The sequence below is a fragment of the Macaca thibetana genome, chromosome 11, assembly GCF_024542745.1.
Source record: "Macaca thibetana thibetana isolate TM-01 chromosome 11, ASM2454274v1, whole genome shotgun sequence".
Classification (NCBI taxonomy): domain Eukaryota; kingdom Metazoa; phylum Chordata; class Mammalia; order Primates; family Cercopithecidae; genus Macaca; species Macaca thibetana.
Genome location: NC_065588.1, coordinates 21,719,945 through 21,733,087, shown reverse-complemented (window position 1 = coordinate 21,733,087; position 13,143 = coordinate 21,719,945). Strand labels below are relative to the sequence as shown.

The window sequence follows — 13,143 nt, the reverse complement described above, 5'->3', positions numbered from 1 at the left end:
GAGACTTAGAGACTAACAGTATCAGCAGTGTAAGATGGCAGTTGACATTAAAGTTTCTGGAGTCATCACAGACCTGGTACAAATCTTTGCTCTACCATTGATGTGCTGTGTGATGTTGGGCAAGTTAGTTGACCCCTCTAACCCTCCATTTTCTTCTGTACTGAAAAAAACATATGTATCAGAGTGCTGTTAAAAGATGAGATGATAATAATATGTATATAACACCTGGTACATTTCAGTACTTAATAAAGAATAGCTATATATTTAATGACTCCCTCTTGAGGTTGGTGGTATCAAAATCAAAATGAATCAAAGTTTAACAGCACCCAGACTACAATAGATAGATAACTACTTACAAAATTGATAGTTGATGCATAGTATTTACATCATTGAAAACCAGTACATTGTTTTGATGTTTATGTCTTATTTTTGTCTTTGGCAGACAGAAGGATTTAAATATCCCAGGCCTTCCTCAGTACCACCTTCTCCTTCAGGGTCTCAGGCCTCCAGTCCTCAGAGCAGTGATGTGGAAGACGAAGTGGAGGATGAGAGATACGATGAGGAAAAGGAGGCTGAAAGGGATCGGTTAAATATCAAGTCACCATTTGCACTGAGCCACGTTCCTCGTGGGAAGAAAAAGCTGCATGGTGAATATAAGAACTGAATTCTACATGTGCTGAGAAGAGCTAATTTTATAAAGCAAAGTAAGACTAATTATTTAAAATAAAAATGCCACACATTTCATTTTCTCCTTCTAAGTATTACAATGGAATTTATTATCTGCCTAAAAAGTGGAAGAAATTGAGTGAATGACAATTTCATAATTTAGAATAAGATCCAAGTTGTTTTCCCCAACTCTTGTTTTCCCCGTAAAAGTTAGGCATGAGGAGGAGCACTCATTAAAGGCAGAAGATGGAAAAGTGTTTTTAAAATGGTGAATTTAAGTGGTAAGGATTTTCTCTTACTCTGTTTATTTTTAAATTATCACCATAATCCTTTGCTTACTATTTATGCAGCTTCTCTACCCCACCACACAAATTTCTCATTTCCCTCTGAAAACCTTGATCTTACCCATGAATGTGCACTACCTACATATTTTAAATAGCTAGATTTTTACTGATTATTTTCATTTTTCACATGCATCAGAACCATGATTTATATGTAGTTTTGCAGAGACAAAATCCATGTGTGAACAGCTATCCTAAGTTCATATTTTGATGCATACTAATGCACATTTATGTCACTTTTGAACTCTAGAATTTATGTTGTAATTAATGGAAGATATTATCATGTGAATGGAAGATATTACCATGTGCATGGTACCAACATCTTACTGTAACATTTTTCTATTGTTTAAATAGAAAGACTTTAACAAAAATTTGGTCAATCTTCATAGATGATAAGTTGTTAAATCCCAGTAAATAAATGCATTAATATTTAATAACTTAACTTTCACTGATAATGCCTTGTTTAAAAATTATTTAGACATTCCAATAACATGTGGGAAGCAGCTGTTATGAATAATTCCTACAGAAGCTATCTTTCTAAAAGTAGTTAGAATAGAACATCTATTCAGTTGTAATAACAACAATGTCTCTTAACATATTCTGTGATGTGCATAGAGTCATAGTTGAACGATTATTAATTTAGCAGATTTATGTTTTAAGTGTAATTAAGTCTAAATTGGCAACAAAACAAAAACAAAAATCACTCTTGGATTGCTTTTTTTCATAACTAAGTAGTTATTCACTGAGAGTTCCATTTAACTCACAATGACTTCCTTTATTGACATATCAATTGGCCTTCTGAAGAGGCTCTAAAAAAGTTTTGGTCTTCTCAGAGATGGATTATTGATGACAAAAATGGAAGAGCAGCAATGACAAGGTGTCAGATGGTTCAAGATCATTGGAAAACTGTAATTCAGCCCTCCTATTGCTCCATTAGCTAGAAAAAAGTAGAAGACTGTTGGATACAAGCAGCAAATCAGACCAAAATGGAAGATGGCTGGAAATTTACTTTACTTAGATGTCCAGAAAGAAGAGAAATAATTGACCTAAAATCTAACCTTTGACACATGCCCTGTGGATGCCAATTAACCCAGCATCTGCAGAGAAGTTTGAAATGCTCTCTACTGGAGAGTAGAGAAAATATGAGATGGACTTATATTATAGGCTCATTCACTGAAGTACCAGAAAGATCTTGTGATAAACGAGGGTTCACTGTTACAATAACCATGAAAATGTATCCCTAGTAAAGTAGCATACAGTGTCTATTCAGATGATATTCTTGATTGGTAACTGGTTGTTCAACTGTTATTGAAAACATGCCTACACAGTAAAATACCTGAAGATGTAAGTGCTTTTTATTCAATGAAATAATAATTTGATGATAAGAAGTGTGTACAAATGATAGGGCACATGGAATTTAGCTGACTTGCAAACACCTGGCTTTGACTGTATGTGTAGGAATCACCTTCTATCCTGTACTTGGTCCCCTATTCAGACAGCTGCTGCCAGGTGACTCCATCCCTCCACTCTAGTCATTTCTTCATCCTTTTCCCCAAGACCGACAAAAGCTGGTGAGGAGAAGCAAATAAGATTGTTAGCAGATGGCTCTGTGTGTAGTACAGTGCCTTGTACATAATAGTTGCATAAATAAAAGGTCTTACTGGGAGACACAGAGGTTCAAAAAATTGTTGCTTTTAAAGAATGTATGTATTCATAAGTTGAAGGACAAGAACTATAGAAAAAATGTGTGGTATCTGATCAGCTGAGAGAAAGACCCCTTTTATGGATTGTACTACCTGCTACGGTTTGGATGTTTGTGTGCCCTCCAAATTCATATATAGGTGCTTCTCAACTTACAATGGGGTTATGTTTGGATAAATCCACTGATATTTTCTTTCTTTTCCTTCCTTCCTTCCCTTCCTTCCTTCCTTCCTTCCTTCCTTCCTTCCTTCCTTCCTTCCTTCCTTTCTTCCTTTCTTTCTTTCTTTCTTTCTTTCTTTCTTTCTTTCTTTCTTTCTTTCTTTCTTTCTTTCTTTCTTTCTTTCTTTCTTTCTTTCTTTTCTCTCTTTCTTTCTTTTCTCTCTTTCTTTCTTTCTTTCTTTTTTGACAGTCTTGCTCTGTCACCCAGGCTGGAGTGCAGTGGTGTGATCTCGGCTCACTGCAACCTCCACCTCCCAGGCTCAAGCAATTCTTATATTGCAGCCTCCCAAGTAGCTCGGACCACAGGCATGTGCCACCGCACCTGGCTAATTTTTGTATTTTCTTTTTAGTAGAGACAGGGTGTTGGCATATTGGCCAGGCTGGTCTTTGAACTTCTGGCCTCAAGTGATCCGCCCACCTTAGCCTCCCAAAGTGCTGGGATTACAGGCGTGAGCAACCATGCCTGGCCAACCCTCTGATATTTTTAATTTATAATGGGCCTATCAGAATATAAACCCATGGTAAGTCAAGGAGTGTACTGAGTGTGTGTTGCTTTCATCCCATCATAAAGTTGAAACATCATAAATTGAACCATTATAAATTGGGCCCGTCTGTATTGAAATCCTAGTCCCCAATGTGATGGTATCCACAAAGGAGGCAGAGCCTTTGGGAAGGGATTGGATCATGTGGGCAGAGCCCTCATCAATAGGATTAGTACCCTTATAAAAGAGGCCCTAGAGAGCTGCCTTGCCCTTTCCACCACATGAGGACACAGCAAGAAAGTGCCATCTATAAGAAATGGACCTTCTACCAGACACTGATTCTGTTGACACCTTGATCCTGAACTTCTTAGGCTCCAGAATTGTGAGAAATAAATTTCTGTTGTTTATAAGTCACACAGTTTGCAGTATTTTGTTTTAGCAGCCTGAACTGATCAAGACACTACTGTCCCTTCCATGGTAAGGGTTAGAGTGAACAGAACTGGTTTTACATATGCAGATGAGAACATAAATGTTGCAGGTGTTAAACTAATAGTTTTCCAGGGTACAAGGAAGACTCACGAGAGGCACTGGTCAAGTCTACTTAGGGAGGTCCAAAGAGTCTTCACTGAATGAGTATGTCTATGAGTAATATGGATGATAAATTGGCCCATTTCACACAGTGTTTGATGAGCTCTTTCTAAAGGAATTTATAGTCCAGTATGAAGAGACTGAACAGAATGAAGTTACATTCCCAACTTCCCTTTCTTTGTGGTCAAGATAAAATAATGTAATTCAAGGTTGATAAGATAACACATTTTCATTTATCATAACCAGTTAAAGAAAGAAGAAATGCAAGCTGGAGGCTAATCTGAACAAGCCAGGGCCACTTCGCCTTCTTCTCTCCTCTCTTAGGAACACAATGATGGTATTGGGGGAGAGAAGGCAACTACTGGAAAACAAAGAATAATTAAGAGCCCAGGATGGAGGCCAGATAGCCGAGGTAGGCTATAGAGGCAAAAAAAGGGAAGGGCAATGAGAATTGTGCAGAAAGTGACTGAAAGCCCTGCCTGCAGATTGAGGTATTCTTGTGCATGTATCCATGTTGAAGGCAGAACATTTCCAATTTTAAAACACAAGCCATATAATGTGAAGGTTTTCTGATCTATGATCACTTGTTCATTTCGGTTTTTTAAAAATCTAGAAATAAATAGAATGTAGACACCATAAGAGAGTTGAAAAGTTATAGAAAATTGGGAAGAGGGACTTTTAAATTAATCAGCATATTTGTTCCTAAGAACATCCAAGGACTTTGAGTACTTAGAATACTTGGAGTTATATTTTAACAGCTACTGATCATCGAGACAGCTTTTAAAACAATGATTAGTACGACATTTTTGAGATTGTTCTGGTTAGTTGTGGGAAGAATTGTTTCATAAGATGGATGTTAAAAGTGTTCTTTGAATACGCATACTATTTCAATAGTCAATATGTACAAGTTTATGTCTGATGGGTAAATAATTTTTAATGTGCCACCCCTCCTAATGGTGAAGTGGTTAGGACTCTGTATAAATAAAAAACAATGCTTTCGGAAACAATTTTCAATAACTTGGATATAAGCACTGCCTAGTAAGTCTACTTTCAAATCAAGTCATAAATGACAGGTGCCTATTATAATGCCATACAGATATTTTAATGCTCACAAGTTATTTTTTGACAGAGATCAACATTACATTAACTTGAATTTAGTTTCATTATTAAATCATGAAACAAGATACAGATAAATCTTATAAGCAGAATTCTGATGACTTAACACAGTTAAATTGCAATTCCAAGTTACAGAGACATTCACATAAAGATATCCTTGAGCTACTAAATAATGGTAAATACTGATGACAATAAGAATTAACAATGCTTTCCACTTATGACATTTGTCAATAACAACTCTGATTAGGTAAAAAAAAAATTAACATGACGGTCATATTATAATTCTAAATAAATACATTATTATGTTTGCCACAGGAGTATGTGTGTATGTGTGTGTGTGTGTGTATGTGCGCATGGGTGTATTCAGATAGTACTGAACTCAAGTTGGCTTTTAAAAAGGAGAAGATCAGGCATATTACTGTGCACTTATGTTATCAGAGTGATTTATGTAATGCTATGATGTCAAATAAAACCTAGAGCCTAGTCAATTAGAGTAAGTGGAGTACTTGAATCTGTTGAGTCTGGTCATGGAAAATGAGTTACCTCTAACAAAACTGGCTTGTTCCCTTCTTCCAATACATAAACAACAGAGTGTGTCTCCATCTGCTTATTTTCCAGTAACTTTTAGATCCATGTTTCTAAACTGAATGCAAGGTAATTCCCAAAGAGCACAAAGGGAGCTCCAAGCTCTAGATCTTTGGCAAACCTTCTACCTCAATGACTGTCTCCTCTCAGCAACCACACTGAAGTGTTCCTGTCACAGGGCTTCTCCCCAGTCATCCAATTTATCTTCTTAATTGATCACTCCTGGATGAGTTATAGAGAGTCATACTCTCCTATTTCCCATCCTGCCATGCTTCTTGCCTTCCTCCCACCTCCTTGGGGATGGGATAAAAGGAAAACAGAGAAGGAGAATTTCTGTTGAGTGAAAACAAAATGCAAGTGGGTAACAAAATGAAAACAACAACAACAACAACTAAGATCAAGACAGGTACTGGCTATAATTAAAAGGAAAGAACACTTTAGTCTTCAACCTTATAATTATAAATATTCTAAGAAACTCAAGAGTAAGACACAAGGTGATCTAAAAACATTTTTGGTCATCTAAACAGGACCTGAAGCAATGAAAGAAGATGATGTTCTCAGCTAAGCATGTATATATATTTTTTTTCTGAAAGAATAAAACTATCTGTGTGTGTTCTTAAGATTACAAATGAATAAAAGGGTCCAAAGGTTTTATTCACATGGTTCATGTTTTCAGAGAGAATAGAACTATAATTAAACATAATATTTTCACCAGTTAAGCAGACTATCTTCCAGTAATCTGGTCTGATCAAAGTTTTTTTCTTCATCTGTAAGAAAAAAAAAATGTTTAAAATAAATATACACTCTGTGTTTTAATAGAGGAAAAGGTAAGACAGAGAATCTCAGGAAATAAACATTTAGCCTTCTAAGCTATGCTAACTCATGGACTCTGCCACTGAAAATTTAAACAGTATGGGTTTTGATTTGTTCAGTTTAAAATCTTTTCTTCTCAGCTTGGGACACATTGGGGAATTCATATTTTACATCTGAACCTCTATAATGACTGAAACTACAGTATGGTATGTCTGGTAAAAAATCTCAAAGAGCCATGTGTCTCACAAATTGACTTATGTCTAAAATATCCACCATTGAAATAATTCATTTGCATCAAAGGACTGTCTCTTTATATTTCCTGTTCAAATGGATCTTACTCAGGAAAGATGACATGGGAACACATTTGCAAATGTTCTTTTATTAGGGGAGCTAGAGTTCTGGGGAGGAAGTGAGACAAAAAGAAGAGGCACTCGTTTGCTGTGTGGGATCGCGAAACTTTGGAGCATGAGTTATCACATCTGAGGTGGGGATACTTAAAGAGTTAGACAATAGCAGGTTCCTGGGACTCTAAAAATAGGATAGAATGACTAAAAGTTACAATCAGGTAGGGGGAAGGAGTGGCCAGGGACAAAGTGCATCTACTAATTTCTTCTAAGATCACCTTTCAGTTAGTTGCAATATAATTTGAATGTTTGGGTTACATCTTAACCTGAATTTCTAGCACACTTTAAACCATTGCAGAAAATGGGCTTCTCTTTAAAGGGAAGGAAGAAAACAAAACAAAACAAAACAAAACCAGAACCGCATCCCTGTATAAATTCCACTGAAACCATAATTCGCTAAATAAGAGCTTTCTAAATAATATTGAGGGAGTATAGAATAAAAATACTAAAGAAGACTAGTGATTAATTTATCATATGGGAATCAACAACTTTTCTGTCAATTTAGACTAATAAAATTAGTTATTTCATCTTCAGAGACAATCCACTTAGAAAACTTCAATAATTAAAAATATACGTATTTATTTTCCAAAAAAGACTTGAGATGGGGACCTTATAATCACATCCTTTCCTCAAACTGCTAATGAAGATACCTCTCCTCTTTAAAATTAGCTCTCTCTTGTCCATTATAGGTCACTTTCCTTTCTGGCTCTGCACATCTTCCCAATGATCAAATCTAAAACGTCACTATCTACCAATCTCCATCAGAGCTCTTTTCATACTGACTTCAAAAATCGCTGGGTTCCACATCTTGGGTTTTAAAAAGAACACCTTGGATATAGCATCCTCTACCCATTATTCAACTATTTCACAACTTTCTACTGCTAGAGTTCTGAGAGTCATGCCAGCTCTCCAGAGCCTCAGACCTGCTTGCTCTTAACTTTGCAGTTTACTTTCTTGTATCACATTCTGTAAACAAGGTTTCAGATATGGCATAGCAGCAGCAAGCTGTGTCACTGGGCAGGAGGTGTGGGGAAGTCTGGTGACACACTGTTTAATGTCCCCTGAGTTCTGTATTCTTACTAAACATTCGGCTATAGTAACCATTCTGATAGTTTCCATCCTTAGAAAGTTTCAAGAGGAGAGTGATCAGTAGCATCAACTACCGAATGAATTCTGGGATACTCTCTTATTCTGATTTTTCTCATCTTTCTGCTTGCTCCTTTTAATGTCCCTTCACTGGTACTATTTTCCCCCATTTCCCTTGATTTTTGGGTATTGTATTGTCTTCGCTTTTCCCACTACATCTAAGCCCTAGAAGGTATCTCCATTCGCATGATTTCAACTTTTATTAACTGGCTCTGAAGTTCCTGTTGTTTTCAAACCTGACCAATCATCAGAATAATGTGGAAGAATTGCTTAAGGACAGAGGTTCTTGGGCCTCGCTCAAGCAGTACAGAATTGAATCTCTGGGCCTAAGGCCAAGAAATTCTGGGAGAGGGGTGCTGCACTCAACATAGAATCCCAAAAGTAAGCAAAGCTGTTCTGTTAGGCAGGTGAAATAGGTCAGTATGCTAGTACCTTCTGGTGATTTCTGAAGGGATGCCAGTAAGATGGTTGCTGCCTTTGGAATAGGTAGTAGTCGGGGATTTGGGTTTCGTCTTTCTGGAGAAACAAAAACGCACACAGATTCTGTTAGCATTTATATATTCATGTAGATAAGTCCCATTCTAACATGCAGCAATACTAGAAAAACCTCTATGAAATAGATTTTGAGCCCTCAACAAAGGACTACTTACACAGAAGACTAATTTTTTATAAATAGAACTATGTCACACTTGCCTTGGAAATGACTTACAATTGGTTATGTCAAGTTTACAAACAGGGTATGGAAGAGAATTTTAAACTATATGCCAAAGAGAAGTTTAGATAATAATTTACCTTTTCGGCCAAATAGAAGGTAATTATTTGACTGAAGGAGTATCTGCTAAGAATTCAAAGTTATTTCAAATCTAAGTTGAAAAAAGACAAATTGTTCTGATTCAGCACCAAACATGATTTCTAATTTGGGGCAACTGAAGTTGAGAAACAAATCTCACTCTCATAAGATAAATAAGCTCAATTACACAGCATGTTTGAAGAGCCTAAACAAAAATTTAAGCACCTACTATGTGTTCAATAGCGGTGTTTGGTATTTTTCCAAGTAAGTATACTTCTTCATTTTAGCATTTCAATCTTTACAATTTTATCGAATTGTACTGTTTTTTTTTAAAACAATACGATGGAAAGGTTTAGCATGGAAAAGAATAGTTCCCGGTCCCATCCTTAACTGCCCGCATGTTACTCTTTTGATTTTGAACCTTTGGTAGTTCTTTCTAGTAAAACAGAAACATACCTTTGAAGTTCCTAGGTAAGTTCATTTTTTAGTAATAACAGCGTTTAAGAGGAGGCTGAGTAAAGTTCCTGCATAAACACGCAGATACATTTCTAGAAGCATTTGCATAGTTCTTCCTATCTCGCCTTACCCCTCTGAGCTGAACCTCAGGCCCTAACTCCCTGGCGACCTCTGCACACCCTGGCGGCCAGAGGGTTGGCTGAACAGCCGCCAGCCAATAAAGCCTGGGGAGCCGCAGCGCCAGCCTCGGCCGCCCTTGCCAGCATTGGCGCGGGCTGGACGCGCGAGCTCCCAGCTCCGGTGCTTGGCCTCCAGCAGCTGCTGCCAACCTGGGCTGCCCTTGGGCCGACTACATCTGAGGGCGCGTCAGAGCCGCGTCTTTCCGGTGAGGAGAAGCTTTCTTTAGGCACCACCGCGGAGCAAGCCCTGCCCGCCCCATCCTATTCAAAAGCGCAGGACTAGCGCCCTGACACCCCGGTCACTCACCCGGCAGTGGCCGATCGGAGAGGTCTTTCCTCCGGCTCTGGTCGGAGATGAAGCGGCGACCCTCTGCAAAAACGAGACCCGGGGCTCAGCGCCCGCCCGGCCCGGGACAACCCGAGCTTAAACCTCAGCTCCTCCCGGCACAGCGCAGTCCCCGGGCCTGGGGAGGAGGCAGGTTGCTCCAGGTTAGGGTCGCGAGGGGCTGCCGAGTTTCCAGCGCTCCCAGCGCAACGCCGGGGTGAGCCAGGCGCCCTGGAGACCTGGAGGAAAGCCCTGCGCCTGACCGGACGCCGGGTTAGTGCGGTATTTCCCAGGCAACCCCAGAGTTCCCATTTGGACCAAGACAAGCAACCCTCCAGTTTTGGATGGAGAATTTCTAGTAAGGACGGAGGATTTCCAATAATCAGGGACTCTTCCCCTCTCCCACCCCTCCCTCACCTACCGTTCTCTTTGATGGCCTCGACGATTTAAGGGAATAAACTCGACATTATTCTCTCTCCATAACTCTCCATCTATCTGTTCATGACTCCTAAGGGTCTTCCATTATTGTAGGAAGAGCAAAATATTTGGAACTTACGTGCCCCTTTCAGATAGAGCATAGCTTGAGGAGTCCAGTTCCTTCTCTCCAAGGGTCTCTGTAACCCGGGAGAAGGGAAGAGCAGTTAATAAAACATTGCAGCTCAGTCCTCTATTACAGCAAAATAAAAAAGAAGATAATAAAACAAGAAGGAAGAAAGAAAGAGCAGAGAGGACACAGAGTGCGCATTAAAAAAAAATTTTTTATTTTGCATTTGATTACCTGCGGAGCGCAGCTGGAGTTTCCCAGGAAAAAAAGCACCAGGAAAAGAGCCAAGATTGTTGCTGCCAGACTTCTGAGTACCTGTATGAAGCGATCAACCAGAAAGGGTCATTTCTGTGCCAATAGGATCTTCTGCTTCCTTCCTTGACGCCTGGACAATTACAGACCCCTTACTTCTCGCAATATTCTGTTTTAATACTCAGTTTTCTGGAGGTGTTTCCCTTCTACCTTCTAGTTAATTCACAAAGAGTCCACTTGAAAAAACGCATTTAGAAACATATTATTCGTATTACTTCACCCAAATGAAGATTAAGACGTGAATTATTTTTCTTAGTAAAATCAAATGATTCTGTTATTCTAAAGGCATATCATTCAAATATCCTTTAAACTCTAAAATGCTTATTAAACATGAAATAGGTAAAATGCCATAAAGCGTTTTAAAACACAGCTAAGAAGCCTCAAGTGAACAAAGTCTTTACTTACCTTCATGTTCTGCGTCTTTTCAGAACCCTGAAATTACTATAAATTTACGCGTGAGTTTTCGACTCTCGCTCTGAAACTGGAGCTTTTAAAATCTTGGCGTTAAGGACCCCTCCCCCTCTGGAGTATGTTTGGGAGTCCACAGGGACATCCTGTCAGTCTTCAAGCAAGATTGAGAATCTGATGACTCCTCCAGGGAGCTTCATTGCAGGAAGTAGAGGAATGATTGATGGGCAGAAATTATTTGTTTAAATACTGATTGCATCACCCCGGAGACATTCAGAATGTGTCAGCATCATTGCCCTTGCTTTTCCTACTAGCTGCCCAAAGTAGTGTGTTATTATTATTATTAATGAAAACAATCAATAGTCCAAGGCAGAATCAAAAGTGAAAGAATAAGTAAGAAAACTCGTCTTGGGTAACTACTATCAGTCTATCACTGATGGCTAAAGATGTATGAAAAGGTTTGGGAATCTCAATGGAATTTGACATCAGTCATTCGCTTTTTTATCAGTTCATTCTGTTGTTTAGCAAATATTTATTGAGCACCTACTATGAGATACACAATCCTTTTATTTCAAGGGACACAGCCATGCACTGAAAAGACATGGTCTCTTCTTTGATCAAAGTTACCTACTAGTTAAGGTACACAGTAAACTGATGAATAGATAAATAAGACACAGTAGTTACCCCTTAATCACAGGGGTGTGTGTGTGTGTGTGTGTGTGTGTGTGTGTGTGGCAGGGGGCATGTTTCAAGACCCACAGTGGATGCCTGAAACCACTGATATGTATATGCCTTATGTATACTATGCTTTTTTTTTATCTGTTCACCAAGATGGTTACTAATTGCTTAATAGGAGAGTGGTATTTACATATGGACATGCTGGACAAAAAGATGGTTCATGTCTTGGGTGAGCTGGAGCTGGACAGTGAAAGATTTCAACACCCTACTCAGATTTAAAACTCACAATTTAAAACATGAATTCTGGAATTTCCCATTTAATATTTTCAGATTGTAGTTGACCATGGGTAACTGAAACCATGGAAAGTGAAACCGCAGATAAGCAGGGACTACTGTAACTGCAGAATGTTTTAAATCGTTAAGTAAAGTAAGCAAGGTGAGGTGATAGGATAAGTGGTGGGCTATTTTAGGGAAGGTTAAAAACAGAGGGTAGTCTTGAAGGATAAGGTGAAGTAATGGGAAAAGCTGGGGCAGAAATTAGTATTCCAGGCATTCCTTTTTTTTTTTTTTTTTTTTTTTTTTTTTTTTTTTTTTTTTTGAGACGGAGTCTCGCTGTGTCGCCCGGGCTGGAGTGCAGTGGCCGGATCTCAGCTCACTGCAAGCTCCGCCTCCGGGGTTTACGCCATTCTCCAGCCTCAGCCTCCCGAGTAGCTGGGACTACAGGCGCCCGCCATCTCTCCCGGCTAGGTTTTTGTATTTTTTAGTAGAGACGGGGTTTCACCGTGTTAGCCAGGATGGTCTCGATCTCCTGACCTCGTGATCCACCCGTCTCGGCCTCCCAAAGTGCTGGGATTACAGGCTTGAGCCACCGCGCCCGGCCCTCCAGGCATTCTTAATAGAAGAAAGAAAAACAAAATATATGGACAGCAAAGAGTATGTCTTTCTTGGGGACTAGGAAAGAGGCCAATGTAGGCAGAGTTGTGTGGGTGACAGGGGAGGTGCTTTGAAATGAGATTGGAGAAGAAGAAATGGGCTAGTTGATGTGGAAATATGATTAGAAGCAAAAGATGATGATGGCTTACACTGGGATGGTACACACAGGGAAAGAAGAGCTGTAAATGAATTTGGAATACATGTTGTGGAGGTAGAAAATATAGAACTTGTATATGAAAGGGATTTGAGAGTGTGAGAAAAAATAAATCAAGGATGATTCTTAGGTTTATGGATAAAACTGTGGGTAAATAATGATGTAATTTACTGAAATTAAGCCAGTTAAGAGAGGGAAATTAACACTTGCCATATAGGCATATTAAAATTAAAATGTATGTTAAAAATATCCAAGTACAAGTACAAAATAGGAGGTTGGAAATACAAAACTCAATAGAGGTCA

General features: G+C 38.9%; 2 protein-coding genes across 3 annotated transcripts in view; one reads left to right on the top strand and one right to left on the bottom strand.

Moving 5' to 3' along the window:
* GYS2 (glycogen synthase 2) overlaps positions 1 to 1,449 on the top strand; it is a 62,477-nt gene extending 61,028 nt beyond the window's left edge. For both annotated transcript variants that reach the window (XM_050747614.1, XM_050747612.1), the window contains one exon: positions 443 to 1,449. In XM_050747614.1, the coding sequence (XP_050603571.1) occupies positions 443 to 664 (222 nt within the window). In that variant the 3' untranslated portion in view covers positions 665 to 1,449. The remainder of the gene's footprint in view (positions 1 to 442) is intronic.
* Positions 1,450 to 5,077: 3,628 nt separating this feature from the next.
* Positions 5,078 to 11,078, bottom strand: SPX (spexin hormone). The gene is made up of 6 exons (XM_050749978.1): positions 11,073 to 11,078; positions 10,590 to 10,694; positions 10,368 to 10,425; positions 9,794 to 9,856; positions 8,494 to 8,577; positions 5,078 to 6,465 (listed from the first exon to the last, which is right to left on the bottom strand). The coding sequence occupies exons 1-6, from the start codon at positions 11,076 to 11,078 to the stop codon at positions 6,407 to 6,409; spliced, it is 375 nt and encodes a 124-aa protein (XP_050605935.1). The 3' UTR covers positions 5,078 to 6,406.
* Positions 11,079 to 13,143: the final 2,065 nt, after the last annotated feature.

What these genes read in the sequence shown, in the direction of transcription:
- SPX (XM_050749978.1), bottom strand. An exon ending in CTCCGATCGGCCACTGCCGG is followed by an intron (nt 8,578 to 9,793) that starts GTGAGTGACCGG and finishes TTGTTTCTCCAG; the next exon opens with AAAGACGAAACCCAAATCCC. An exon ending in CCTTCAGAAATCACCAGAAG is followed by an intron (nt 6,466 to 8,493) that starts GTACTAGCATAC and finishes TTTTTCTTACAG; the next exon opens with ATGAAGAAAAAAACTTTGAT.